This window comes from Sturnus vulgaris, chromosome 6 (assembly GCF_052056855.1).
Source record: "Sturnus vulgaris isolate bStuVul1 chromosome 6, bStuVul1.hap1, whole genome shotgun sequence".
NCBI classification, from domain to species: Eukaryota; Metazoa; Chordata; class Aves; order Passeriformes; family Sturnidae; genus Sturnus; species Sturnus vulgaris.
In genome coordinates this window covers 21,491,651-21,516,847 of record NC_142248.1, presented here as the reverse complement: position 1 = coordinate 21,516,847, position 25,197 = coordinate 21,491,651, and the positions used below count along the sequence as shown (strand labels likewise).

Here is a 25,197-nt window from a genome sequence, read left to right as displayed (position 1 = left end):
TATTTATGTGACCAGTATGTGTTTTCACACAGAATATGTTTATTCAGTATCAGGTTATATGAAGGGTTGGGCTGGAGGTTAAGAAGAACGAGGCAGTAAGATAACAGAAGATAACAGTTCTAGAAAGGTAAGTGGAAGTAAGCTGAGATTGCCAACTGTCCCTTGACTTGCAGAGTAGTGTGCAGTGTGAATCGACATGCTGGATGCTTGGGATTGCAACTTAGCATAGCTACTGCTTCCTGCTCAAAAAGGGAGATTTCATTTGGTACATACCTGATCCTGAGAACTTGCATATCTTTTATTACATATCTTCTGTAAGAGTTTTAATCTTGATCCATAGATAGCATATATAAGAGAAAAAAAAATACACTGGTGTGCCAACATGGGAAAGATTTTGTCTAATTTATGAAGCCAATATGACAAAAGAGCATTAAACTTCTGATTTTAATTATCTTTTATTAATATAGTATTTAAGTGCTAAATAATTCCAGTTACAACTTGCAAAGTATGCAAAAATATTTAATACATCAGTACTTTCCGTGTCCGTGACTTGCATGTCAAAGGGAGGGAAGCCAGCTTTTTGATGAAGGATGAATATAGCTTAGAAATGGGCATAGAAATCACAGAACCATTATTAACAGTAAATTTACGTGAAAATAAATCAAGGGAAGGACTGAAACTCAGTTTGAGTTTGTATTTTTTCGGTTTTTGTCTTCTAGGTCTGGCATGATACTACATAATTCAAAGTGATACCTAGTCAGTCATGGTAAGTTTCCATTTCTTCATCCTCAAATGTTTTAAAATTATTGACCATTCTGGGGCGATTTCTGCTGGGTCAGTGAAGCAGCATCTGAATGCATCCACATGTTTAGCTGTATGTTTCCCATTGGGTACACAGTGTAAGAGAAATGGAAAATATTTTCCAGCTAATTTGAGTGTTGTATGAGTCAGTCTTGCAACAGCAGAAAACTGCTATAGGCACATTCCTGATGCTTTTGCCATCTTTTGTAAAACACCTTAGTCATGCTTGCATCTTCCTAGCCTTCTGCCACTTTGTCAAGCACAAACAGAGGGGCAAGAATTCTGTTCCGGTTTGTTTCCACGATGCAACCATTTAGCAGCATTTCATCCAAAATGATGTGCACTCTGTCCAAATTGAACATGATCTAGAAATGTCTCAAGTTAAGTATATTTTGAATAATATGAAGATAATTCAGAAAAAAAATCTTAGGCATCTAAGTCTTTAATAAAAATTTACAGAAATAGGTATTTCTTAATTTATTCTAGTTTATTTACCATTATGTTAATAAAGCTAAGGAAGCAGTTCAACTGACATTTTTCCCTGATCACAGAGTGGTCAGAAGTAGAGAAGTTGAAGCCCCAGCAGTATCCTGTCCTGGAATATAGTAGTAGTACATAGTGGCAAAAGCCAGGTAAACTTATGCTTAGATATGGGTGGTTAATTTTACTGTCTGCCTGAGTACCATGTATTGTCTGGGTATGAAATGTTATCAAGGGATCACAACCTTCTATGTGAAGATGCAAAAATTCTGCATTCTTCAAAGAAAAGTAATTACCAAGTTCTTAAACTCTAGATTCTCAGAATTTCCTTGCCCTGAATTACTAACAATATTTGATCTGCTTGGAAATAGTTTAAGAGGAGTGTGCTGGTACATGAAGTTGAGTCATTGATCTAGCAGTAAATCTCATAAAGAAGAGCAAAAATAAAGAAATGGTTCATATTTTAAATACTTTCTAAAATATATTTATAATCTCTAATATTCACCCAAAGGAAAATAAACTGGAACAATACTAATTTGTACAGTTGTGATACATGAAATTTGTCCATAAGCACATCTGTTTTTCCTTAACTTTATCTAACAGTATCTGTCTCAAAAAAACTGATGACAGACCCTCCAGGGGTATGAAGTCGTGGGCATTCATGACACGAGTGGACACATGCAGACATGAGTGTCCAGCACATCCACTGAACAACTGCCAAGGGTTATGCTGGGAAAAGAGACTCAGATGTTGCCATGTATCACCAGAACCTGAAATGGAAACGGGCACAGCAAAGCAGCCTGCTGGGTGCATCTGTTATGCCTCACTGACATACATACACAGAGCATGAATAACCCTTTATCTGCCTTACTCTCCACCTGTTGCTGCCCTTTACATGTGCTCTATGCTGAGCACAACAGATCTGCATTGCCTTCATTCTGTACCTTCTAAATCTTGCCCATGTATTGAGGACTGCTGCAGTGGAGCTAGCAGGACTTTGTACAGTAACTACTAAATACATTTCTCAATACTTTTCCCCCAGTTTGATGAGTCTCTTGAGTGCCTTCTCTCCCACTATTCTATTTATGACACTATGTATTGAACTCAGGAAGACAGCCTGGCTTTGTTCTAGTCTTTGTATGTACGTTAGTGGACTTCCCTGCTAATCAGTGGAGTTGCAATAATCAGATTTTTAAGGCATCAAGAGTTTCCTCTGCTCAGTGTGATAAATACCAGTCTTATTTTTTTTGAACGACTCAGGCATTGAAGACTGTTCTGTCTCCTGACTGCCACTGGATTTGACTTTGGCAGTCAGCCATACTGCTTTGCCAAAGAGCTGGAGCAGTGTGAGTACTGAACTGCAAATGGCAACAGCTCAGGAGTCAGGTATCTATGTATTTGTTCCTCCTTGCTGTAAATGTTCTGGGCGAATTTGGTGCTACTGTGTATTTGTGCAGAAGGGGAAGCAATTGTAACACTGTTTCAGCAGAAGTGTTCTGCCTGACCAAGAGCACAGCATGTCTAGGTATGTGCAGTAGCACAATTCAAGGCCCCAGATAACTTTTCTACTAGTTACTGCTAGGTGAGAAACTATAGATGTCGACAGGGTCTTGAGGATGGCCGTGGTTCATCATACAATTTGCTGACCTAAACTTAACTACCTAATTTAATTCAGAATTATTTTTTAAATACCAGGCTTCTTCCTGAATCTGACCATAGGCCTGCATTGTTTCTAAAAAACTGGACTTGTGCCTTTTGATACTGAGGAGTAGTGCTGTCCTTACAACTTCAGTCACCATTGCTGTGCTACCAGGGACAAAGGTGGTAGCTTTACTTGGCTTGGCAGTTTAAAGATGGAAGACAAATTTCTTGCTGTGATAAACTTATTGAGTAAATCAGCCTTTATAGAAATACTTTAATCTAAGAAGTTAGGATTTCTTTATTACAGTAATGTGAGAATTTTTAGAAAGCTGTTTTGCTGCTTAGTTCACCTCTGGCACTGCTCTGCACTGGGCTACAGGATCTGTTAAGGAAATCAGATAACATTCCATTCAGGTTTCAACAAGTGAGAAAGCCAACTCCTCCTGGTTTTTAATTTTTACACTCTACTACTGATTTACACTGCCCCAGTTCCCATGGCAGAATCCAGACCTTCCTCTTCCTCTAACAGTTCCAAAAATCTAAAACCCAGACGACTTAATCAACCAGGACCAGTGACAATGCAGCAACCTGCCACTTATTTTTCTGCATCATCCTGTTTAAGAAAACTTTTAAATCACATCTAGCACTGTTTTTTGCCCTGCTGTATTTCCAGAAGAGCCAATACCATGTAAAAGGAAAACTGTACCCATGTCAGTAAGAATCTTGGAGCTATTCCACTCAGACCCAGTGTAGTTCAGTGAGATGTCAATTTCCCTGCAGGCCATTCTAGGTTATTTCCAAATGGGCTTAGTCCACTGCAGAGAAGTGGTATGACTTCTGCCCATCTCTAATGTGGTAATCTCACAGTCATCATTCCAGAAGCAGTAATTTAATCTGCAGTTTGAATGGGGCTACTAATACCATTTCGGAAAGATCTTTCAACTTGATTTTGGAAGGTCCCAAAGCATTCTTTAACCTCTACCCTCAACCTAACATCCCACCTCCCTTTACCACACTGTTCTTGGCAAACAATTGGATTGTACAGGGAGCAACCCTGGCTCTTTTCCCCTTCCTGTATGTTTCACCTATGCTTTATGGTTACATCTTGCCCAACACAGCTCAGTCATTCATGTCTGAATGCCCTGCCCAGGGAGGGATATTTATTTGATCCTTAGCAAGGCTCATCCTCCCCACCTGTTACTTGTTTGGCAAGTGACCCCATCTTTCAGGGTTTAAAGCCCTGAAGTCATAGATCCACACCCAACTGAAAGGAGCAAAGCAAACCAGTTTGAGCAGCTGGCAACAGGAAGAAGCTGTATTTGGTGTTTGCACTGCCATGTGCTCCACCCAGAGCTGTCATTTAAAGTCCTGCTTCCAGTAAGAATCCTGGCTGCCCATAAAAAGAACATTAAGGGTCTTTCACCAGATCCATGCAGAGGATAGGGGCTTTTAAAAACAAGAATGCAGAGGAAAATGTGTTAATCCCTGCATGCCAGCCTGGGCAAAGGTGAGGCTCTCCCCTGGCTTTGGCTTTCCAATTTCTGGCAATGCTGCAGCAGCTGCATACCAAGCAGCAGAAGTAAATGTACCTGCACAGTTGGCATTTTAAATGTTACACTGGCCTTTGGGACCTTAAAGAGCTCTCCTTCTTAAAGACATTAATGGTACTTTCTACTATCCCAGAGTTTTTACGGCAATGCGGACTAAGAGGAAGTACATGTGCCACAATACTTGTCCTTTCCCAAAACATTATAGAGACAGTTGGGCAGAGAGGAGGGGAAGGAAAGAAGGGGAAAAGTCACAATTAGAACTTGCATGTAATAAATAAATTCTTCAGATGGAGGCATTTTAAGAGATCTCAGGGCTTTCCAGGCAAGTAAGTAATTGAAGGGTGCGTCCAGGCTTAAGAGATGATGAAGTGCACCTTGTGATCACAGAACACACCCAGGAGCACACACAAAGGCTTTGTGGATTACAGTACAGGTACATATGAGGCAGATGTTTTGCTACTGAATATACAGCACTACAAACCCTTCATTTCCATAGTGTACATTCATCTTCAACTAGAGATCAGTTGGAGTTGCTTCTTTATTTAGTCTAGACTCATACATTCTGACTTATCTTTGCCAGTGTTCACTTTCTATAACTTTTAGCCTATCTAGTTGCAGGCACGTTTAAGGCACTGAAACCCATGAAATGCTTTCTTGACCATTTCTTCCACAAATCACTATGCTGATATTAAATAGGAGACAAATGTACCTTCAAGTTCTGTGAAATTCTGGAACAACTAAGCTAGTTTTAAGCTAGTCTTTATAGGTTTCCATTTCACCAACTGATGTTACAGTGCAAACTGAAGTATATCCTTACAAATTCTCAGAATAAATTCATCATTCAATTTTCTCACCCCTTAAATGCATTGTATGCTCAGTGTTATCCCACGGGGAACTGAAGGATAGCTGATTCACATGAAGTATTCTCTGTATCAAAGCTTCTTATCTATCCTAGGAGGAGCAGCCAGCAGCTAGCTGCAATGGAATGTAAGAACTTTTTTGGATCAAGAAAACATTCTTCAGATGCTTAGTCCTAGAGCACTCTGTCACCTCCTCCCTTCCCACAAAGGAAGCGTGTCTGTTTCTCTAGAAGTTAATAATGTGTCTTCAAGTAAGCTTTGCTTCACCAGTTCAAGCAATAAAACGTTACCTTTAGTAATTTTAGAAACTGTCATACTTACCAGCGTTTTGTTTCCTATAAAGCTGCTGTCCTAAAACTTGTGTTTTTATAGTCTTTTTTGTCCTCATCATAGCAAGAAAGTAGTTCCTATACCACCCAAGCTGGAGTTTTAGTACTACAGAAAACCCTTCCCACTTATTTTATAGACGAAGTGAGGCTTATCCAGTGCTATTAACATTAGGGCATAAGAGCCCGAGGACAATTTCTGTACTTGTTCATTTAGCTGGCCCAATAACACTACTTAGTGATATTTTAAAAACAGTCCAAACACCTTTAGGCATGTTATGTCATTCCAGCCTAGGTACTCTCTAAGTGTGCAACTGATTCTCAAAATGGAAATGGACATCATATGATGGGTAAATGGTTCACAATTCACACATGAAAGCTTCTGTAAAAAGCTGGCTATTCTCAAGTACTTAGCCAACAGGTAATCTGTATTCATTTTTGCAGAATACATGAGAGAAATGTGCAATTATTCGTGCATTGTTTAGCATCATACCTGCCTATGCCATACATACCAACATGATGTATAAATCCTGTTGGGAAAGATTAAGATTGGACCCAGTGGCTGCCTTGTGCCCAAGGCACTGTTCCTGACATCTGACTCCAGACAGACCGTGACAAAAGCTACAGTGTGGATGCGCTGCATGAATTCAGCTGTGGATCTAAACGAAAGCTGGAGTTCTGCCTCTGCTGGAGCTGCACTGCCAGGAATACTAGGATAATGCACTATGTCTGGGAGCTGCAAGAACCACTGCACGTGCTGCAGGCTTGGTGTGGGCTCCAGGGGCATCTCAATTTTGTGATAGGCTCAGCCTTTGGATTTAACTGGGCTTTGCTCTGTGCATGGCTGAATAGCCTTGGTAATTATGGTCTATTTTAAATGGGTTTTGAGTTCATGTCATTTCCTGCTATTTTTTCAAGTTAGTAAACACTACTGTCTATATAGAATAGTCACTATCATATTTAAAATAAACTTCCTATGGATCTGTACACAAAAATAATAGCAGAGACTCAGGAAATTATGAGTCTCCTGCAAGATACTCTGTAAACTAAGATTCTGTAAATACTACTTGGTGTTCATTGTTGCAGATCTTCAGACGATACCTTCTCCAGCAGATATTTTGCATCCAAGCTAACTGCACTGAGCACAAGACTTAGTGTGAGACCATTTAGCAAAGGCAATTGTTTAATCGCAGGGCAGGATATTTTCTTTCACATTTTGAAAGGCAGGTTGATGTTTTATTTCTTGCACTGCAATAATAGCTAAAGGCACTTGTCCAGATTGTTCTTCTGGATCAGCTATTCAAGCTGTTGTCAAAAATAAATACAGTCTTGAACAATCCACTTCCTCTTAGTTATACCTCTGCTTTACATTTCAATAAGGGAGGGTATCTCATTTCATTTTCACTATTTTAGGTAGCCTTTCAAGTTAAGAATTAAGCTCTCTAAATGGGAGAATTATTTTGTACATATATAGAAGTAAAATGTTTTATTGTGAATTTGTTCCTGAAATGTCTGTCATAAAAAAGTGCACTTCTGAATGCTAAAGCTACATACTTCATGCATACGTCATATGTGTTAAGGAGAGACGTATCAGATATGAGCTTTTCCAGTATTTTTTCCACTATGACAAAGTAAGTTAGTAAATGCACACTCCTATTTTCTAAATATTTATATTCATGCCATCATGCAGATGAGACCCCATGTAGATGAATTTCTTCAGGAATCATTCAGACATGGTATTGCACCTGTTGCCAACATTAGTGTTGGCCTGTAATGCAACAACTTCTCCAAACAGTGCAGACTAAGAACAGGATACTATCCACAGGGATCTCAACAAGCTCAAGAATTGTGCCCATGGGATTCTCATGGGGTTTAACACAGCCAAGTGCTGGTGCTGCACCTGGGTCAGAGCAACCCCAGGTATCAGCCCAGGCTGGGGATGGACAGATGAGAGCAGCCCTGCCCAGAAGGACCTGGGGGTGCTGCTGGAGGAGAGGCTGGACATGACCCAGCCATGGGCACTCCCAGCCCAGAGAGCCAAGGGTGTCCTGGGCTGCATCCAAAGCAGCGTGGGCAGCAGGGCCAGGGAGGGGATTCTGCCCCTCTGCTCTGCTCTGTCAGACCCCACCTGCAGGGCTGCACCAGCTCTGGGGTGCCAGCACAGCAAGGACAGCGACCTGCTGGAGAGACTCCAGAGGAGCCAACCAAGATAATCAGAGGAATGGAGCACCTCTTCTATGAGGAAAGGCTGAGAGAATTGGGATTATTCAACCTGGAAAAGTGATGATTTAGAAGTCACTTAATTGGGGCCTTCCAGTACCTAAGGGGAGCCTTACATGAAAGCTGGAGAGGGATGTTTTACCAGGGCATGTAGTGACAAGGGGAAATGGCTTCAAACTGAAAGAGAACAGATGTAAATAAGATATTAGGAAAAAATTCTTTACTATTAAGGTGGTAAGGGACTACCCCGGTTTTCCCAGAGAAGTCGTAGATGTCTCATCCCTGAAGGTATTCAAGACCCAGAGAGTGGATGGAGCTCTGGGCAACCTGGTCTAGTGGAAGGTGTCCCTTCCCATAGCAAGGGGTTTGGAACTAGAAGACCTTTAAAGTCTCTTCCAGCCCAAACCATTCTATGATATGCAGCAGCCTTTCTCAGCTATTAAACAGGGTAGTGGAAGTAGCTCAAGGTGTAGAGCTCTTGGCAGGAAATTGCTGAACAGAGGCAGAAGGATTTAGAATTGTCAATATCCCAAATGACTCTGATAATCAGGCAATTGCATGCTCAAAGTACACTATATGGAAACATAGGGATTCTTTTTATATGTAATTACTAAATAGGTCAGGTTAGTCTCTAATTTGGTAAAGCTCATATACATGAGCACATAGTTCAGGATTAGAACTAACTGAATACAGAAAAGATGTATTTCTATAATTGCTCACACACCTTAAGTATCCCTTCACACTGGAATGTCATTATTGCTCTTTCATAGTATCAGTGAATTTAAAGGTTTTACTAACAGCGCAGCATTTTCTAAATTTCAGGAAGGAAACAGACATAATCTGTGAGTGTGTATATATATATAGTCAGCAAATGAGACAGTTACAGCATGTAGCAAGCTTTAAAATATTTTCAAAAGTGAAATTAATTATTTCCTGTTTTTTTCTTTTTTTCCTTCTTCAGTAAAAAAGTAATTACAAGAAAAATTACAGACTTTTTCTATGTTCTTCATAAGTGGTAATTCATAAAGTAAATAAACTAAATTACTTGACAGTACTTGATTGCAAGATGGCAACTGTATTTCTGTTGTGTAACTGAAACTCTTTGTACCAGCAGATCTGCATTTAACCAACAACAAATATAAGCATAAGAACAGCAGGAGTAGAGTCAACATGCAGTGGAACTGGAAGAACTGAGAAGGAAGACTGTGCTACATTCTCCTGGTTTAATTTTTCTAGTATTGTGTTTTATTTACTTGCTATTTGTGTTTAATTGTTCAGGACTGTATTTTAGTATTTGTATTTGGGTGAGTTTTAAATCATATTTTGATTAATACCCTGTAAAACATACCCATGAAAATACATCAGTGTAAGGGGAGGAGTAGGAAAAGAAGTTAACACCTCGTTTCCTAAATATTCTCATCCCAGGTTTTTTCCCTCCTTCCAAAGATAGAGAAAGTAAAATTCACTTCTTGCTTTCATGAAGCAAGATCAAACTGCAAACATAATCTTACAAATAGTGCTGCTACTTGGCTCGACACAGATATACCATTCAGTTGTTATTACAGTAATTTCAATATCTATTTTATTGTAAACTCAAAGTGAAACCTTAAACTAGTTAAGCCTGAAAGTTCCCCATAAATTTAACTTTACATGTACTTAGTTCTCTCAAAGCAAGCTCGCTGTGTCTTACTTTAAATGGAAGCAGGTTTATCTTAATGATGGAGGATTTAAATAGGTGACCCATTTGAACATCAGCTATGCTTTCAGAAAGGTGCCAAAATGGTGCTACTTACTCCATGTGCAAAACCGGTGAACATCTGCATTGACTTGAATGACAGTCAGTGCTATGAAGACAGCATGAACTGGAACATATACCAAAAAGCGATAACAAATTGATTTCTGATACTGAAAAGGATACATCTAATTCACTCTGCAAGGAAAAGAGATAGACAGCTATTAGTTACAATTTGATCTCTTATCTCAGATGATCTCATCTCATAATCATTAAACATTACACATCCCTTCAAAGGATAAAGAAAATCTTCAAAATAATGATAGAAAATTTTAGAGTGATTCAGATATGTGTTCTGGACTGAAAAATTACATGCTCTTTCCTGCAACACTGCTTTGCTTTACATGTCTTCCCAGTCTCTGTAATCAAAGCTAATGTTTTACTTTAAAAGCCCACTGAGGTTACCTACAAGTAATGATTTGAATATAGTCAGTGCCATCAGAGTGAGTGGGTGGAAAACCAGCAGCTCTAATCATGGCAGTTCCAGCCCTATATTCTCTTTTCTTCCTTCTACAAAACCAGGACATTTATGCCAAGTTTATACAGTTGAAGTTGTTGCTGCAGATCATTTCAACAACAAAATCTAGACACTGTATATACCCATGGCTGTGGTAGTGTCTGCATATATTAGGAAAGGCAAGGCAACTCCAAGCTTTGGACCCTTAGCACTGCTAAGTATTCTCCAGCCCCAGCAACACAATGCTTCATCTAGTCATCATTTCCCTTCTATTTTTGGATTTTCCCTAAGCACTATTACTCATTTAACCAAAATGTCTGATTTAGAAGCCCTCATGGTGTCTCTGCAGTCAGCAGAAGAGATGGGGATCTTCACCAGTTGACTCAGCACACTTGAGGCATGACTCACTTTCTTGAGATACTCTTCAGTCTCCACTGCCAGTAATGGGAGCTTAGGATGACCAAATTTCTAACTTAAGTGCCTCAGTTAAATAGCTAAACTTAGAAAGAATTAATCACAGCCTTAGCACTTAAGATCAGGTACAGTTGGGTGGAGATTCCCCAGTCTCTACTAAAAGAGGGAATCTTTACTTGCTACCTAGAGAATTTAGTTTGATAATATGGTTTTCCTCCATGGTCTAAACCTGGTTTTAAGGCAGAGTAAAGCTGGTAAGTTTTACTGGTAAAATTGCTACTATTTCTGTGGTCTAAAGATGATCTAAACTGGACTGGTTCTAGTCTACAGGCCTCTTCTGAGTGACTCTGCCAGTCTTCAATTAGAAGTTTTTAATGCATCACAAAAATTACATTTTAAGGGCCTGGTCAGTTTACGTTTTCTCAGCATTAAAAAGTTGTTGGAGACATTGAAATTATTCTGAAAACTATGCAGATTTTTTCCTAGGCAGCCATATAAAAGTGAAGGAGACTCAGAATTACATCTCACAAGCAACTTTGAAAGCTTTCCCCCTAATTCCATTAATGTTTGTTCTCATATCTGAATTCAAGCTCTGTAAACTCCATTAGATAAAAATAGAGTACGTGAGAATGTCTAAAGCCCTCAAGTCTAAAAATAATAGATGACAAAATGTCCTTCTAGAATGGGACACGTTCTCTTTTCCCAGAGTTCTGTCTCCATTTCTATCATCATAATTTGGGATTCTGCTAAAATTCTGCAAATCCTAAACAGTAATCTGTAAAAGTACAGATTTATACTTTCTTGCTCTGTGGTTACTGCCAGAAACCCCAGCTAGAATTACAGACCTTGTCTTAGTGCTCTGCCATTTACCATAGTATATGATATTAAAACCAGAACCATCAAATGGCATGAGATTTCTTTTAGCACCCCCCTTTTAGGTTCCTCTAGTCTCAAACCCAAAATGCTATGAAAAATTAAAAAAATACCCTCTGGTGTGATGAGCTCAGCAAATTTCTAACAGCTATCAGTGGTTGGGTTATATGTGTGGTCAAAGGATTATATGTATACTATATTTATACATATAAAAATTACATTTATTTTTGCTCCACTTTAATTGAATAAAATTTGAGAGGTAGTTGGCAACTATTAGCTCAGTCAGACAAACAAGGTATGACTAAATTTCATTGTGCATTCCTGTGCTGCCGAGATCTAATTCCATTCCTGGCTATCATTGCTTAGGTTGGGACTACAATCAGGAATTTTAAGAGAATCTGAACTCAGTGCAGTCAGAAAGTGATATACTTAGTACCAACAGTTTCAATGGGCTGGAGCAACGTCAGTTGAGATAAGAGCCTAAAAGATTTGCCAAGCATCTAAGCAGTGAAGGATACAGATGACTTTTTCAAGCATGTCCTTGAATTCACAGAGGGAGCTCTGCCATGCCTGCTATGGTACTAGAACTGAGAAAGCAGTTACAGACCCTGCATACTGATATCTTGTATGTACAGTTACCAGTCTAATACCCTCAAGTACATGGACTACAGAGGAAACTATCCAGTCCTCTTTTCCGAGAGATATCCAACACATTTCAGCAAAGGTTAACTGAAACGCTGCCAAAGTATGACTTCAGTCAATTTTTTTTTTTAACCAGATTATTACAAACCCTATATAAAATAACAAATGTTCTAACCAGAATTACAATGCTGCATTTTCGAACTTTGTAAAAACAAGCAAGCAAAAAAAATCTCCCACCAAAAGGAACAGTGTCATTTTAAGTGGAGCCATGTCTGATGCTGAATCCTTAACAATCTCTATAATAGCTGTTTTATCAGATATCCACTGTTGCCTGACAACAATATGGGGAGTACAAGTACAGACTCGTTTCATAGGTTTCTTTTGCTCCATTCCTCTGATGTTGTTCAGTGAGAGTGATGTCAGTTCTCTGCTTCATGCTTACACCATCTTAATCATGAATAAAGTTCATTTGGGGAATGTAATGCTATAAAACGCCTAAGAACTGCAAAGTAAAACCTCTTTATTTCTTTAAAACATATAAAATGACCACTGCTAATTTAAGAGTATATGACCCAAAGAAACCCCATAAAACCATGCTTTTCTAACAGAAATATTTCTGGTATTCCTTGTCTGATAATTTATAACCCATGTATACTTTTACTTCTGAAAAAATCAGCTCATACTGCCTTTCCCCATAGTGATAATATTTATCAAAATTCTAAAATACTACATATTTTTCTCCTTTGATTTATTCTCTGAAATGACACTTTCGCCAAAGTTTTGAAAGAGAAAAAATATTTCATAACAGATTCAGTGTCTCACTCACCACTCTGCTGAAGTATTTGTCCAAAACTTCCACAAAATTATGAATTAGTTCATATACTGCCATCTCATTCTGAAATTAAACCAACTGAATATTAAATCAATATCTAGAAAATGTAATAGTGTTCTTTGTGTTAATTCAGTTTGTGGTGAATGAAAAGCCAATAGAGTACTCTAGACAACAGAGGAAGCCCTCTGCTCAGGCCATGTAGTTACCCAGCTGAGATGCTGAGAGCTGGGCAGTGCTCAGGGCAGAGGCTCCAGGCCGGCCACACAGAGCAGCTCTGTGACAGCCAATGGATTCCCTGACTGGGCTGCTGCCATCCCACTGCAGCCTTTGATCCACCCCTCCCAGCTCAGCCCTATGGACACACACAGATAACCAGGTTAAGCTTGCCCATGCTGAAGTCACACCAGCCAGTTGTAGCACAGAGCCAGCCTCTGCTGGGCGATTTCTGTAGCAAAGCCAAAATAATTTGTCCCAAATTGTCTGTCATGATAGCCCTGACCTGAAGATACTGTGTGTGGTAGGCAACAGCTACCTTCCACACCACCCTGTTAAAGTCTCAACATAAAGAGCTGAATTAATTTCTGAGAACCAGTTATCAATGCAAACACTAAGGCCTCCCAGGTGCAACCTGAACAAATGAAGTAACAGTACTTGTCAGCTTTCAAATACCTTTCTTTTTTTTCCCTTTTTGAAAAGCAAAATAAATTGGCATCTTTACAGCTGACAATATAGGAATTTTTCCTTTGGCCAAAGACATTAAAGGCAGTGAGAAGTCTTCCCAGATGAGACAGCTGACCTGGCTGTAATGCTAACATTTGTTGAGAAATGCCACCTCACAAAAATTAGTGCAGAATCAGTACAAGGGTCAGGAAGACTATCTCATTGTAACAGTTTATTCTACTGCTAAAGACCAAAGTCAAATATAGCACGCTTCCTTTAATACCTCTCTTGCTCCAAAGAAATGAAACTGGATGAAGACTTGAGCTCTAGCCTGTGATAATGACTATAAATGTTCATTGCAAGAGGGTATATAATTTCTTACCTCTGTCTGGTCGATGCCAACAACTATGAAAAGGGCTGCATACTGTCTGTACACCAGCTTGAAGTCCTTATACTCAATGAAAGAGCACTAGGCAGAAGCAAAATGAGTCAAATATAGCAGCTGCCAGTTAAGCATACCACAGTGTAAAGCACATTGTTCAAAGGGTCTGAGCTTTCAGGTTTGAAAGACCCACAGAGAACACGGATTTCCCAAGATTCATCAAACTTGAAAGAAATTTAGTACAGTAACTGTTACACCACACTTTTCATCTGCTGGCAGAAAACATGCGACTGCTTTTTAAATGGAAAAACTGAAACATGCAGAACAGAAGTGACTTGTTTGGGGTTATAAAGGCACCCAATACTTTCCCATAATTTTCATTTGCAAGCCCTTTCAAAAAGAGACCTAAAGGTAATTTTCCTATTTAAAAAATTATCAGTATTTTAATACAAAAATTAAGAATATTACACTTCCAGACCGAGTGGGGAATGAACATCTTTCCCAACAGGAGGGAGCCAGGAGATGGCGCCGTTTCACGCCGCTAGAGGAGACGTCGCCGCCTTTTCTCGCCGCGTCATTTCGCCCGGTGCCCGAAATGGCAGCGGCAGCGCCGGCAGCTCCTCCGCTGGAAGCTGCGCTCGAAATGCCCTCGCAGGAGCAGCACGAAAATGTTATTTCTTTAGCTGCTGTCAAAGCTGCGAACTAAGGGACTTATAAGAACTGCTATTTTATTGAGCTTTCCTAGAATGAAGTATGTGAGGAGTGCTGTGCAAGAACACACATCATTAATGAAAAGTAAAGCAGCTGACTTCAGAACAAACAGATAATTTAATTCATTGTCCAAGTCACATATTTCTCCTCTAATTCAAGTCAATGTTCCAAAGTTTGGTGCTTTTCCTAAAGAACAAATGATTTTATTAAGAGAGCAATGAAAATCTCAACTTTCATCCAAAAATTTTTCCAAATACTGTGTTTGCTGATTGTCTTGCAGAACACGTGACCACTTTTTTTAATAAAGAAGTCTAATACAGAGGTCTAAAAATTTGTTTCCAAAGCCCCCTGTGCTTTAGATAAAGTTTTCATAATTTGGAATCCTCTACCCTAAGTTTAAACTCAGAGCTGTCAGTACTCTGCCTTCTACCCTCTGGCAAAACAGTAATATCCCTTCATCCATCTCTTTCAGACAAGCAATACAAGGATAAAATGAGTTTTTCCTAGACTTCTGAGCTTTTTCAAACAAAAAAGAGAAATCTTCATGACAGTGATATACACAACTCCAAAATCTCTGTAAGCCTCAGAAAAACATATTTATTGAATACAGAATAACAGTTCAACTCGATCTTTATTATCATGGACACAGATGGAATAATGAGCTGTGATAGACACATAGGTTTCAGAATTATCAGTAGGAGTACTGTGAGATGGGGGGAAAAGTACATATATATATAGGAAAGTTATAAGATGCAGATAAAATAAAACCTACAAAACCTACCTCATCCTTTGAACGGGAGAGACAGTTTTTGATTACTTCAGCTTCCAGCATTGTCCGTTTATTAATTTCTACATGCTCATAATATCTGGACAGTCTTGTTTGACCTTGTTTGTTAACCATAAGAAAAAATTTTATCATTTCTTTTTTGTTGATTTCAGTGGTGGATTTCAATTTTGTGTGCAGGAATCAAGAAGAATATTTCTGGGGGCAGGGGGAAAAAAAAAAAAGAAGATAATACATAGGAATAAAGACTTCCTAAAAGCTATCCAACCCAGGTATGCATATATTTATGACTGAGTTTATTGCCAAAATATAGAACATTAAAAAAAAAATCTCAACTATTTTGCACACATTCCTTGGAAAACTCCCATTTTCCCCCACACAACTATTCACAAACTATCTAATAAATAACGGCTTTCAAATTTAAAATTTTCACATTCCTTGATAGGATTTGGGAAATTAGAGGAGTAAACAATTACTTCTTCATAACCATAAATCTACTCACCATTTTCTTCCTGCATGCTAACTGGTTTGTGAACATCAGAAATTTGCCCCATACCAAACCACACTAATACAGCTCCTAAGAGCAAAATTTGTCTATAAGCACTTTTATCCTCCCCCAACCTGTATTTAACAATGACATGCATACAATTGTCTTATCAAATTGAATGGAGAGATGACAAAGGGAAATGCATGGGCCCCAACACGTGATAATTTCTTTAATCCCAAATGAGAGACTCCTAAATATTTGGGTATCTGCAGTATCAACACATATCTTCAGCTGCACCAGGAACTAATGAAATCTGTCTTCTCCTGTCTGATTCCCCACACTGATGCAAAAGGTAAATTCTGCACTTAATGAAAACTAAGTGTGGGTCTTCAATAGCTAAAGAGAAATCGGTTCACATTAATTACTCAAAAGAGCTTTATTTCAGTATAAATAAATCTTAATCCACCCAACACCACTGAAATATAGCTGTATAATGGAAATAACCCACATGCAATGTACAGTGAAAAAGGGCATTAAAAAGGGCACAGCGTATGTTAGAATCTGCTTGCTAAACAATTGACATCTCTGATGTTTTGAAAAGCATGAAAATAGAATAAGCTGCAGATGTAATTTTTTGAAATAGAAGTTCTGGGTTATTTTCTTTAATGCCTGAGAACAATCACTAATGTTTTCCATCTGACTCTCTATTTGCATCCCAGATTTATTGGCCCAAATAATCTTGAGGTTTGTGCACTGGAAATACAGCAATTACTGCAAAAGTTATTCCTTTTTTTCCAGTTCTGAAGAATTGGTCCTTACCTGATGCATCTTAGGTCTCACAGCTTCTATGACAAAGTCTAAACAGAAAAAACCTATCAGGAATCCACGAAACAATACAGTGTAGCTCTTTGAGTAAAAACAGAGTATCTTAATGCAGAAATTCAAAAGGTGAAAAAATACAAGGCAAGCTCCATAGGCACTTCATATTATTAGCAACTTGAATAAGCTGGCTATATACCATGCATGGGTGACAAATCTTTCATGATAGTGATGCAACTAGTCCCAATATATTTTGCCGACCTTATTTATTGCTTACTTCTGATTCACCGTGGTCATTGTTTTCTGAAAGAAAAGCCACCTCTTTTACCATCACTTGGATCTCATGAAAGTGACTCTCTCTGTACTGTGGTTTACTCTATCTACAAAGAAGTTTAGATTTCCATATGTAATTTCAAATGTATTTTTACTAATTTGACTTGATACTGAGAATTCACTCTTAGTTGACTGACACATAATTAGTTCAGGATCAGTCCTCAAGATAACAGAATCTATTTGGAATCATGACAATCTCAGAGCTTTCTCACCTCCTCCAGGCACATGAAGCCTCTTCAGGAATGCACGTCTGTTGCGTCACTCCCACAGCAGTCGTGGATGCTGGTCAGTGCTGCTGCCGTGGTGCACGAGGCTTGTGCACTGCACCCAGGGCTTCTGAATCAGCACAGCTTGTCTCTGAGAAAGAATGAACCAGGTCATTAAGATAAAAAAATGCCCAGATAGAAATGTATGATGAGATTTTCACTGTTGGATGGCAAGTAAACTGACATTGATGACTAAATGGGAGACTACCATCTATACAACCTTTGCTGTGTTGAGTATATGGCTTCTTCCCCCCCCCATTCTATTTTGAATTCCTGCCTGAAGTTAGAGTTGCAATAAGATGTCTTACTATTTTTAAGCATAAAGTTGAAACACTAAGATGACATAATCAGTTTTTGATAAAAACTTTCCAAGAAGGACAAGAATGAACAACTCCTTCCAGCTCAGAATGAGGCCCCCTAGCAAGAGCCAACCGCATGACAGAAGGAACCTGAAACTCTAAAGCTACTTAAGAAGGAGCTGTGGCATGAAAGACAAAGAATCTAAGAAATGCTGCCCATTGTTTTAAGCAAGCTCAGACACAGGAGACCAACTGAAAAACAGTGGCATAGATGACTTCTTTATTCATCCGAGTTTTACACTTCATCTTTGGCTCTGCTGAAACAAGAATTAATGGTTCTCTGCTTTGATCCAAGCTATTTTAATAATTTAGTCATAAATGGTACCAAGGGCTTGAGGAGGACAGGAAGAACAGTACAACTACCCCAGGAGTACTGACAGAGCTGTTGCACTTTGAGTTAACTGTTAAGCAATATGTAACAGAAAACACGCAACAAATTCAGACGTATGATCCTATTGCAGGATTGGCCCCTAATCCTAATTATTCCTTTATTAACCTAATCTTTGTACATGGTTAATCCCTTTCTGATGTTATGACTATTTTATCTGCATGTATCCTTATGAATGGCCTGAATTGTTTTACAAATGAAAATGTTTAGACCAGATTGTTTTTTTTTTAAATCTGCACAAATGCTCTTATCCCGAATAAATTAAAAAAAGAAAAAACTAATAAAGTTGCAACAGAGGTAGAACCACAGTAGCACTCAAAAGTGTTATGTGTAATTTATAAGACAATTATTATTATTCATAGGATTGGAAAACATAATCAACAGGTTTTGAATCTGTAGGAAAGAGGTCCACTTTCTGTAGCCATTTCTGTATTTTCCCACCTGCCCCAAAGATAGCTTTCAAGATTTTAACCAGAAATTTTGTTCATATAAATGGCAGCACAAGCACACAGTTTTGTGCAGAAAAAGTGGACTAAATTAACAAGTTCAAATTATAATTTTGTAAAAAATAACAAAAACTATGCAAGCATAGCTGATTTTGAGAATAATGCTAGTGTTAAAAATATCTTAAGGGGTTTCTTTACTTCCTTTAGAACTAATTCTGAAAAAAAATCACTTGCAGTAGTAAAAGCATTTGCTTGCACAATTTAGGCAAAAAAGGGAAATGACTGAGTATTGTTTCTAACAAACAAAATTTATTTTGTCTCTTTTCATCTTGGCTTTCAGTTACAGAAAACACGTTGAAATGAGTTTTGCATATACAGATGTAAAGAAATCTGTGGAGTATAACAAACAAAAAGCATATTTCTGCGTGTTGATGGGTAAAGAAACCCCATTCCTTCAATTTTTTTGTATTTGAGAAGCTACCTTTTATGATTAATAATCAGTACTCTACTTAAAAAGCCAGCTACCTTTCTTCTGATACAATTCTCACGTGCTTTTCTGAGCATTCTCACGCACGTCTGCATGTATCCATGCACACACACACACACAGATGATGATGCTTTTATGCATGCAGAATCAAATGGTTCAAGGGAATTGGTGACAAGATGCAAGCCTTTCATATCTCTGCCATTATTTTGCTCATTTTAGTAATGAAAAGACATTACTATCTGAAGGCTGTTTGTCAGAAATGAATAGGCTCTCTCATTCCAGGTCACTGGACAACTATCTGCATCACAAATGTGCTTAGGAACCGAAGACTGGAAGAGACTATCGAGATCCTGATGGACTGTCAAGTCCAACTCTCTCCATCCCAGTCAACCATGCATTAGAAATGTTGTCCAGAATAGCCTATGGTATAGACTTCCTGCATGTCCTGCCTGTCCAATCTACAAAACACGGATGAAACTTTATCACCGAATGAAGGCTCCCTATAAACAATAACCTCTTGGAGAAGATGTAAAAAAGTAAAAAAAAAGAAGATGTAAAAAGTCTGGAAACTGCAAACTTTTCTTCAAAAGAAAATTACCTTCTGGAGTGACTTAGTAGCACTCTCCTTTATTTTCCTTACATCTTCTATATGGAAAATTTGGCATGCAGTTAAGATGACATACAGTTTATCTACTGCGATTTAAATATGAGCTGTTACAGTGTGTTAGATTTCACCCTCATTAAAGTATCTCTTGCAGATAAGTATCTATGAGAAAATTCACATAGTGATTGGCCTGTGTGACTCACACTGCCAGGCTGACATGGTTTAGGAGCTGCTTCCAAGACATGTCAGCTCTTCAGGCTGCATAACCACATGAGACACCTCAAAGTAACTTGTCCCTGTTTGAGTGACACTCCTTTTCAGGTAACAGCTGAGACCTCTCAAAGAGGCAAAGCCTGTAATACCTGTTCTGAAGATCTGAAGATCTTAAGTCTCCCACGAGGCCAGCCCAGCTGATTCTACATGCAGTAATATAAAGCATATTTAAAATATAATTTTAATTATTCCTCTGGTATAGATACAAGCACTGAATTTAGTGTGGCACAGATTTCACCAACATAATCTGATGCATAAATTATAAAAAAAGAAACACAACCTAAGTTTGAATTGTACTTGCAGTACAGCTGATTAGACACGTGTCTCTCAAACTAAAACCACTCCAGTCAATGTCTACAGATTTAGAAGTATTTTAGTTATTTCAGTCTAAGAAAGGTTTACAGCATTCTAGGGCTCTTAGCTAGAATGTAAGGGATAAAACTTCGCAAAGAAGAAATGGCATGACTACATATTTACAGAACTGCTTCAGCAAGAATTAAAAATATATGTTAGATAAAACTATAGGCAAATAATGTACTGCACTGTCCAACTTTAAACAAGTTGATTTTCTGGATGCAGATATTTAATGGCACTTAATGTGTGTATGAAATGTAGAATCATAGAACATTCTGAGTTAGAAGAGACCCACAAAGGCACTGATTCCAGCTCCTGGTCCTGCACAGGAAATCCCAAGTCACCCCCTGTGCCTGAGAATATTGTCCAAAAGGTTCCTGAACTCTGTCACTCGCTCAGTGCTGTGACCACTGCCCTGGGGAGCCTGTTCTGGTGCCCAACCACCCTCTGGATGAAGAACCTTTTCCTGATAGCCCACCTAAGCCTCCCCTGGCACAGCTTCAGGCCATTCCCTTGAGTCCTGTCACTGGGCACCACAGAGAAGAGATCAGTGTCTGCCCCTCCTCATCCCCTCAAGAGGAAATTGTTGACTGCAATGAGGTCTCCCCTCAGTCTCCTCCAGGCTGAACGGACCAAGGGACCCCAGCTGCTCCCCTCCACGTCCTTCACCAAATATAGAACAAAATGGGTTAAACTGGAATTAAAACATTAATGAAAATTTTAAAATAGCTGAATGATAGAGGCATGAAGCACCAGCAGGTGTAGCATAGGAACAAGATTTTTTAATATTTTTTGTTTATTGAACTTCCTATAGATTTATTGCACAAAACCATGCAACAAATGAAGACTACACACATAATCAGAACCCTTGGTCTTCCTACTTTTGTTCTGTCAGTGGACAAGGACTTAATAAAATCACATACTATTTCAAATTTACCAGTAAAAGTAATTTTTGCATTCTAGTTTATTACTGTGCCCATAACAATTCATCAAAAAGATGAAACAAGTATGTCCCTGTGGCTTTAAAATAAAACACTGTTCAATTTCAGGACAGGGATTTTTTTAAAAAGCAACCTTAATTATCTAGGGAAGTCAAGGGAGGAAGGAAAGAATAAAAACGTTTTCCTTTGCTGTTGTCAAAATGCTGTGTGAATATAGTAACAGAATTAAACTGCAATAACTCCCATATACTCAGGAATGAGTAACGTCCTGGACAATTGGAGGTAAACAAAAGGTTAAACCAGTAATGAGCTAAGTCTCAGTTTTTAATAATGATTAGGTAACTGTCATGTTAGGAGCTGGTGGAAAGGAGCTGGATTTAGATTGCCTAATCGGTATGGAATCAGGAAGAATGGACAATGACATTTTAGTAGGAAATGATTTAATGGAAAGGAAGGACTGGATGAACTAACTGAAGCATCAATACATACCTAAGAGAGATTGGTGAAGAAAGGAAATACCAGTACTGAGACAAACAGTATTTTTTTCCAGTAATTAACAGAATTCCAGGTCTGTCAAGAACAGACCTTATTTAGGAAACTACCCAAGCAGTGAATGAACACAACATTAAATTTTGAAGAGAGATAAAGCCAAAGACCTACCTTACTTAAAATGGATGACCTATGGATCATTTGAAACAGTGACAATAATTTTTAAGTATTACGTTTCAGAGTAGTATTTTGCAACAGAGGCAATTTCACCATACTCAAACTCCAGCCTCAAACACCGCATTGCTATCACTGTAAAACTGAGCCAGATAAAATAGACCAGTAATTTCTTGCAAAACCGTCCTCACGTGGAAGTTTTGAATAGCGAACATGGTGCACTCTTCCTCTAGGGGGGAATACATTACATACATCACAACCGAGGTATCATGAACAGAGATTAGCCAACTTCTAGAAACATATAATAAATTGAATACATCTATTCTAAACCACCTCCTTGTAGGGCAAACTCAGCGCACATTAAACCGCGCAGAGTCTCAAAAACCGAAGTGTCAGACCCGCGCTGCGCCGACTGCGCGCCGCTTTAGGACGCAGGCCTCGGCCTGGCAGCATTCCCGCCGACTTTCCCAGGGCGCTCGGCACTCTCGAGTCGCGGGGCGAACCGAGCCTCGCCGCCACTTCCGACGGTCGCTCGGGGCAGACGGGAACCGCCCGGCCCCAAGCCGCCAGCCCCGACACCGACCGACCCGGGGCCGGCCCAGGCGGGGCGAGGCCCCCCGCTGCAGGAAGCCGCGACCAGCCCCGGGCCCGTCCCGCTCCCCCCGGGCGCGGCGCTCACCTCGCTCCCGCGCAGGCGCGTGGGGCCGCAGGAGGCGGCGGCGGCGGCCAGGCCGCGGTTTCCCGGCAGGCGCCGCTCGCTCCCCGCCCGGCCGGGTGGGAGGGTGGGAGGGCCGCGGGGCTGTAATGGCGGCTGGCGGCGGCTCCGCGCTGCGCTGACACCCGGACCCGCTCAGCGCAGCCCCCCCGCCCGGCCCGCCCCCTCCTCCCCGCCCCAGCCAGCGCCGCTCGCCCCCTCCCCGGCCCCTGCTCCCGGCCCCCGCCGCGGGACGAGGAGGAGGGCTCCCCGCAGACAATGGACGAGCACCCTGGAGCCGGAGGAGGCGGTGGGATGGCGGCCGCCCCGAGACCGCAACAGCCGCCGCCGCAGGCGGGTGGGAACATGAACCTGCAGTCGGGTGGGGGCTGCGTGGGGGCTGGAGCCGGCGGAGGAGGAGGGCAACAGCCACAGCCCCAGGGCCCCGCGGCCCCGGCCGGTCAGGAGGCGGCGGGCCCCGCCGAGCTGTCCCGGCCCCAGCACTACACCATCCCGGGGATCCTGCACTACATCCAGCACGAGTGGGCTCGCTTCGAGATGGAGAGGGCGCACTGGGAGGTGGAGCGGGCCGAGCTCCAGGTACGGGGGGCGAGGGCGATCTGGGACTGGCCCGGCTGGCTCCGGGGGCCGGGCCGCGCGCGGAGTGCGGGGGCAGCGCTGCCCGGGCGAGCAGGGTCCGCGGGGCCCCCGAGGCCGAGCCGGTCGCCGAGGCCCGGGGACGGTACCTGGGCGAGGTCCGGCGGGCGGAGCGGCGGTACCGGCGGAGGCCCGAGCCGGGCTCCCTCCCCGGGGCAGCCATTTTGGTTTGTAGCATGGCGCCCGCCCGGCTCCGGAGCGGCCCCGGCCCCGCAGGCCGCTCGCCCGGAGCCGCGGTGCGTGGCCCGGAGCGCGGCCGGGGAAGGGCGGGCGGGCGCTGCCGCGGCGCGGGGCTGTGACCCTCCTGTGACCGTCCTCTCCCTCCTCCCCGCCGGCGGGGCGAGCTGCGCTGCGCCTTGACAGCTGCGATCGGGTCCCGCAGCACAATGACTCCGGGGCTCCTCGGTCCCGTGCGGGCTACCGATAGCGAGAGCCTCCGGGCCTGGATGGGAGGACTGACGCCTCCCTGCAGCTCAGCGAGCTCTAGCTTTGGAGGGAAAAGAGGGAGTTAGGAGGCGGCTGGAGTACCTGCCTCCCGAGCAAGGCCAGGACGAGGAAAAGGAGTTCAGGTAAATCCTAAGTAAAAGACTTAGCCAGGCATGCAATTTGAGACAGGTCAAATCTATTCTCTTTCTTTCGGAGTCGCTTCTTAGGAGATTTAATATCAGAGAAGAGTGAGGAATCGATAAGTCTGCGGCGTGGTCATTTCAGTATGCAAAAAAATAGCAGCTTCGTCTCAGGAACGGAAATTGAATAACTTTTCAGGATAGAGAGCAAATGTTGGAGTTGGGATATACATTTCTTGCCACTAATGTTTGCTTTTAGTTATAAGATAATTTTACTAATATTTTTGCAAGTAAAAAGATTGTGCATTGACTATTACCAGTTTACGAACAGATTGTGAAATCCACTGAATGTGAGGTATCCACACAGGAGCCATTATCTTTTTATAGGACAGAAGTGTACATAATAAAAATGTGAAAAATGTTAGCAGACTTTATCATTTCCAAAGAATTTTTTGTGATTTTTGTACTGAGTGAATGTTTGTAGAAGTATACCTGAGCCTGGGCAATTCTTTAGGAACTTTTTGGTTCTATAATAAGCATGTAATTTGTACTATTTTTATTACAACTATAATTAAGAAAGAATTTTAAAAGCCCAAAACCACCAAGGGAAACAATTGAAGAGGTTTTACTATTTCTTTCACTTATAGCTAGTCTTACCATTTTAAACTTCGTGAAATGGCTGGATTTAAAATCTGTGGTGGACATGGGTGGGTGTTTTTAGCGGAGAGAATTGGCTGTTTCTCCTGTTTTCTCTAGCATCTCAGTGATACAGCATTATGTTTATAAATAAGTTGCTTAGTGCTATTCCTTACCAGACAAAACCACCTTTGAAGTATTTGTTTTAGGTATGGGCTTGTTACTTGAAAACGAGGTGCTCCTGTACCCTAACATGAGGAGTAGTCCAGAGACTTGGAAAGTTGTGTGTGACTGATAAAGTGCTTCTCTGAACTCACATGGCCTCTAGACTCCCTGATGCACTCCAGCCAACTGCTGCTTTTCGTTTGTGGTTGCTGTTTGTTGTCCAGGGCTATACCATTTCTTTTGTGTGTCTCTGGAGGTATGGCAGCAGTTCTGACCCTGATTATGTGTGTGTTGATTCACATACGTGTGCAAATGTCATGGGACTGAGACAGCAGAGTTGCTGCACAGTGCCTATGCAGGAGGGGGTTTTTGGTTGGTTTTTTTATAACTTTGGAAGCCCGGGGGAGGACATTACCCTTGTATAGGTCTCAGCCTATACAGTGGTGAAGACTGATACAGGAATGTATTGTGAATGTTTTTTGAAGATAGATGTGGGGTTTTTTGTTGATTCTGCAACTTAAGTTGTGAAGTCACAGCATATTTTGTGGCCAGTAAAATTGTAATAGTTTGGACCCAGACAGTTTTGTCCGTTGAAGCTGTTGAGAATATTAATCAGGATGTTAGGTACAAGTGT

At 40.9% G+C, this 25,197-nt stretch overlaps 2 protein-coding genes across 29 annotated transcripts in view; one reads left to right on the top strand and one right to left on the bottom strand.

The window, feature by feature from the left end:
* Nucleotides 1-436: 436 nt before the first annotated feature.
* Nucleotides 437-23,365, bottom strand: AP4S1 (adaptor related protein complex 4 subunit sigma 1). 24 transcript variants are annotated; one of them, XM_088167256.1, is made up of 10 exons: nt 22,179-22,307; nt 20,720-20,904; nt 19,977-20,030; nt 17,277-17,421; nt 16,732-16,769; nt 15,423-15,526; nt 13,931-14,017; nt 12,883-12,951; nt 9,785-9,808; nt 437-1,166 (listed from the first exon to the last, which is right to left on the bottom strand). In XM_088167256.1, exons 6-10 carry the CDS (start codon nt 15,471-15,473, stop codon nt 1,038-1,040), a joined length of 360 nt encoding a protein of 119 aa, XP_088023382.1. In that variant the 5' UTR covers nt 15,474-15,526; nt 16,732-16,769; nt 17,277-17,421; nt 19,977-20,030; nt 20,720-20,904; nt 22,179-22,307; the 3' UTR covers nt 437-1,037. The 24 variants fall into 24 exon arrangements, with proteins under 24 accessions (XP_088023382.1, XP_088023366.1, XP_088023374.1 ...); XM_088167240.1 differs by lacking the exon at nt 16,732-16,769 and adding an exon at nt 21,672-21,752 and having other exon boundaries at nt 15,423-15,623; nt 19,977-20,904; nt 21,843-22,290; XM_088167248.1 differs by lacking the exons at nt 19,977-20,030; nt 20,720-20,904; nt 22,179-22,307 and adding an exon at nt 22,525-22,626 and having other exon boundaries at nt 15,423-15,623; nt 16,732-16,784.
* The window catches only part of STRN3 (striatin 3), a 60,755-nt gene continuing 58,361 nt past the window's right edge, over nt 22,804-25,197 (top strand). For all 5 annotated transcript variants that reach the window (XM_088167232.1, XM_014891339.2, XM_014891346.2 and 2 more), the window contains exon 1: nt 22,804-23,139. In XM_088167232.1, coding sequence (XP_088023358.1) covers nt 22,819-23,139 — 321 coding nt within the window. In that variant the 5' untranslated portion in view covers nt 22,804-22,818. The remainder of the gene's footprint in view (nt 23,140-25,197) is intronic.

Excerpts from the sequence above, each read along its gene's own strand:
- AP4S1 (XM_088167252.1), bottom strand. The coding sequence starts at position 15,560 with ATGATAAAATTTTTTCTTATGGTTAACAAACAAGGTCAAACAAGACTG. Across the intron at positions 9,809-12,882 it reads ACAAATACTTCAGCAGAGTG|AGTGAATTAGATGTATCCTT; the intron begins GTGAGTGAGACA and ends TTTTCCTTGCAG. Across the intron at positions 1,167-9,784 it reads AATTAGATGTATCCTTTTCA|ATCATGTTCAATTTGGACAG; the intron begins GTATCAGAAATC and ends AGACATTTCTAG.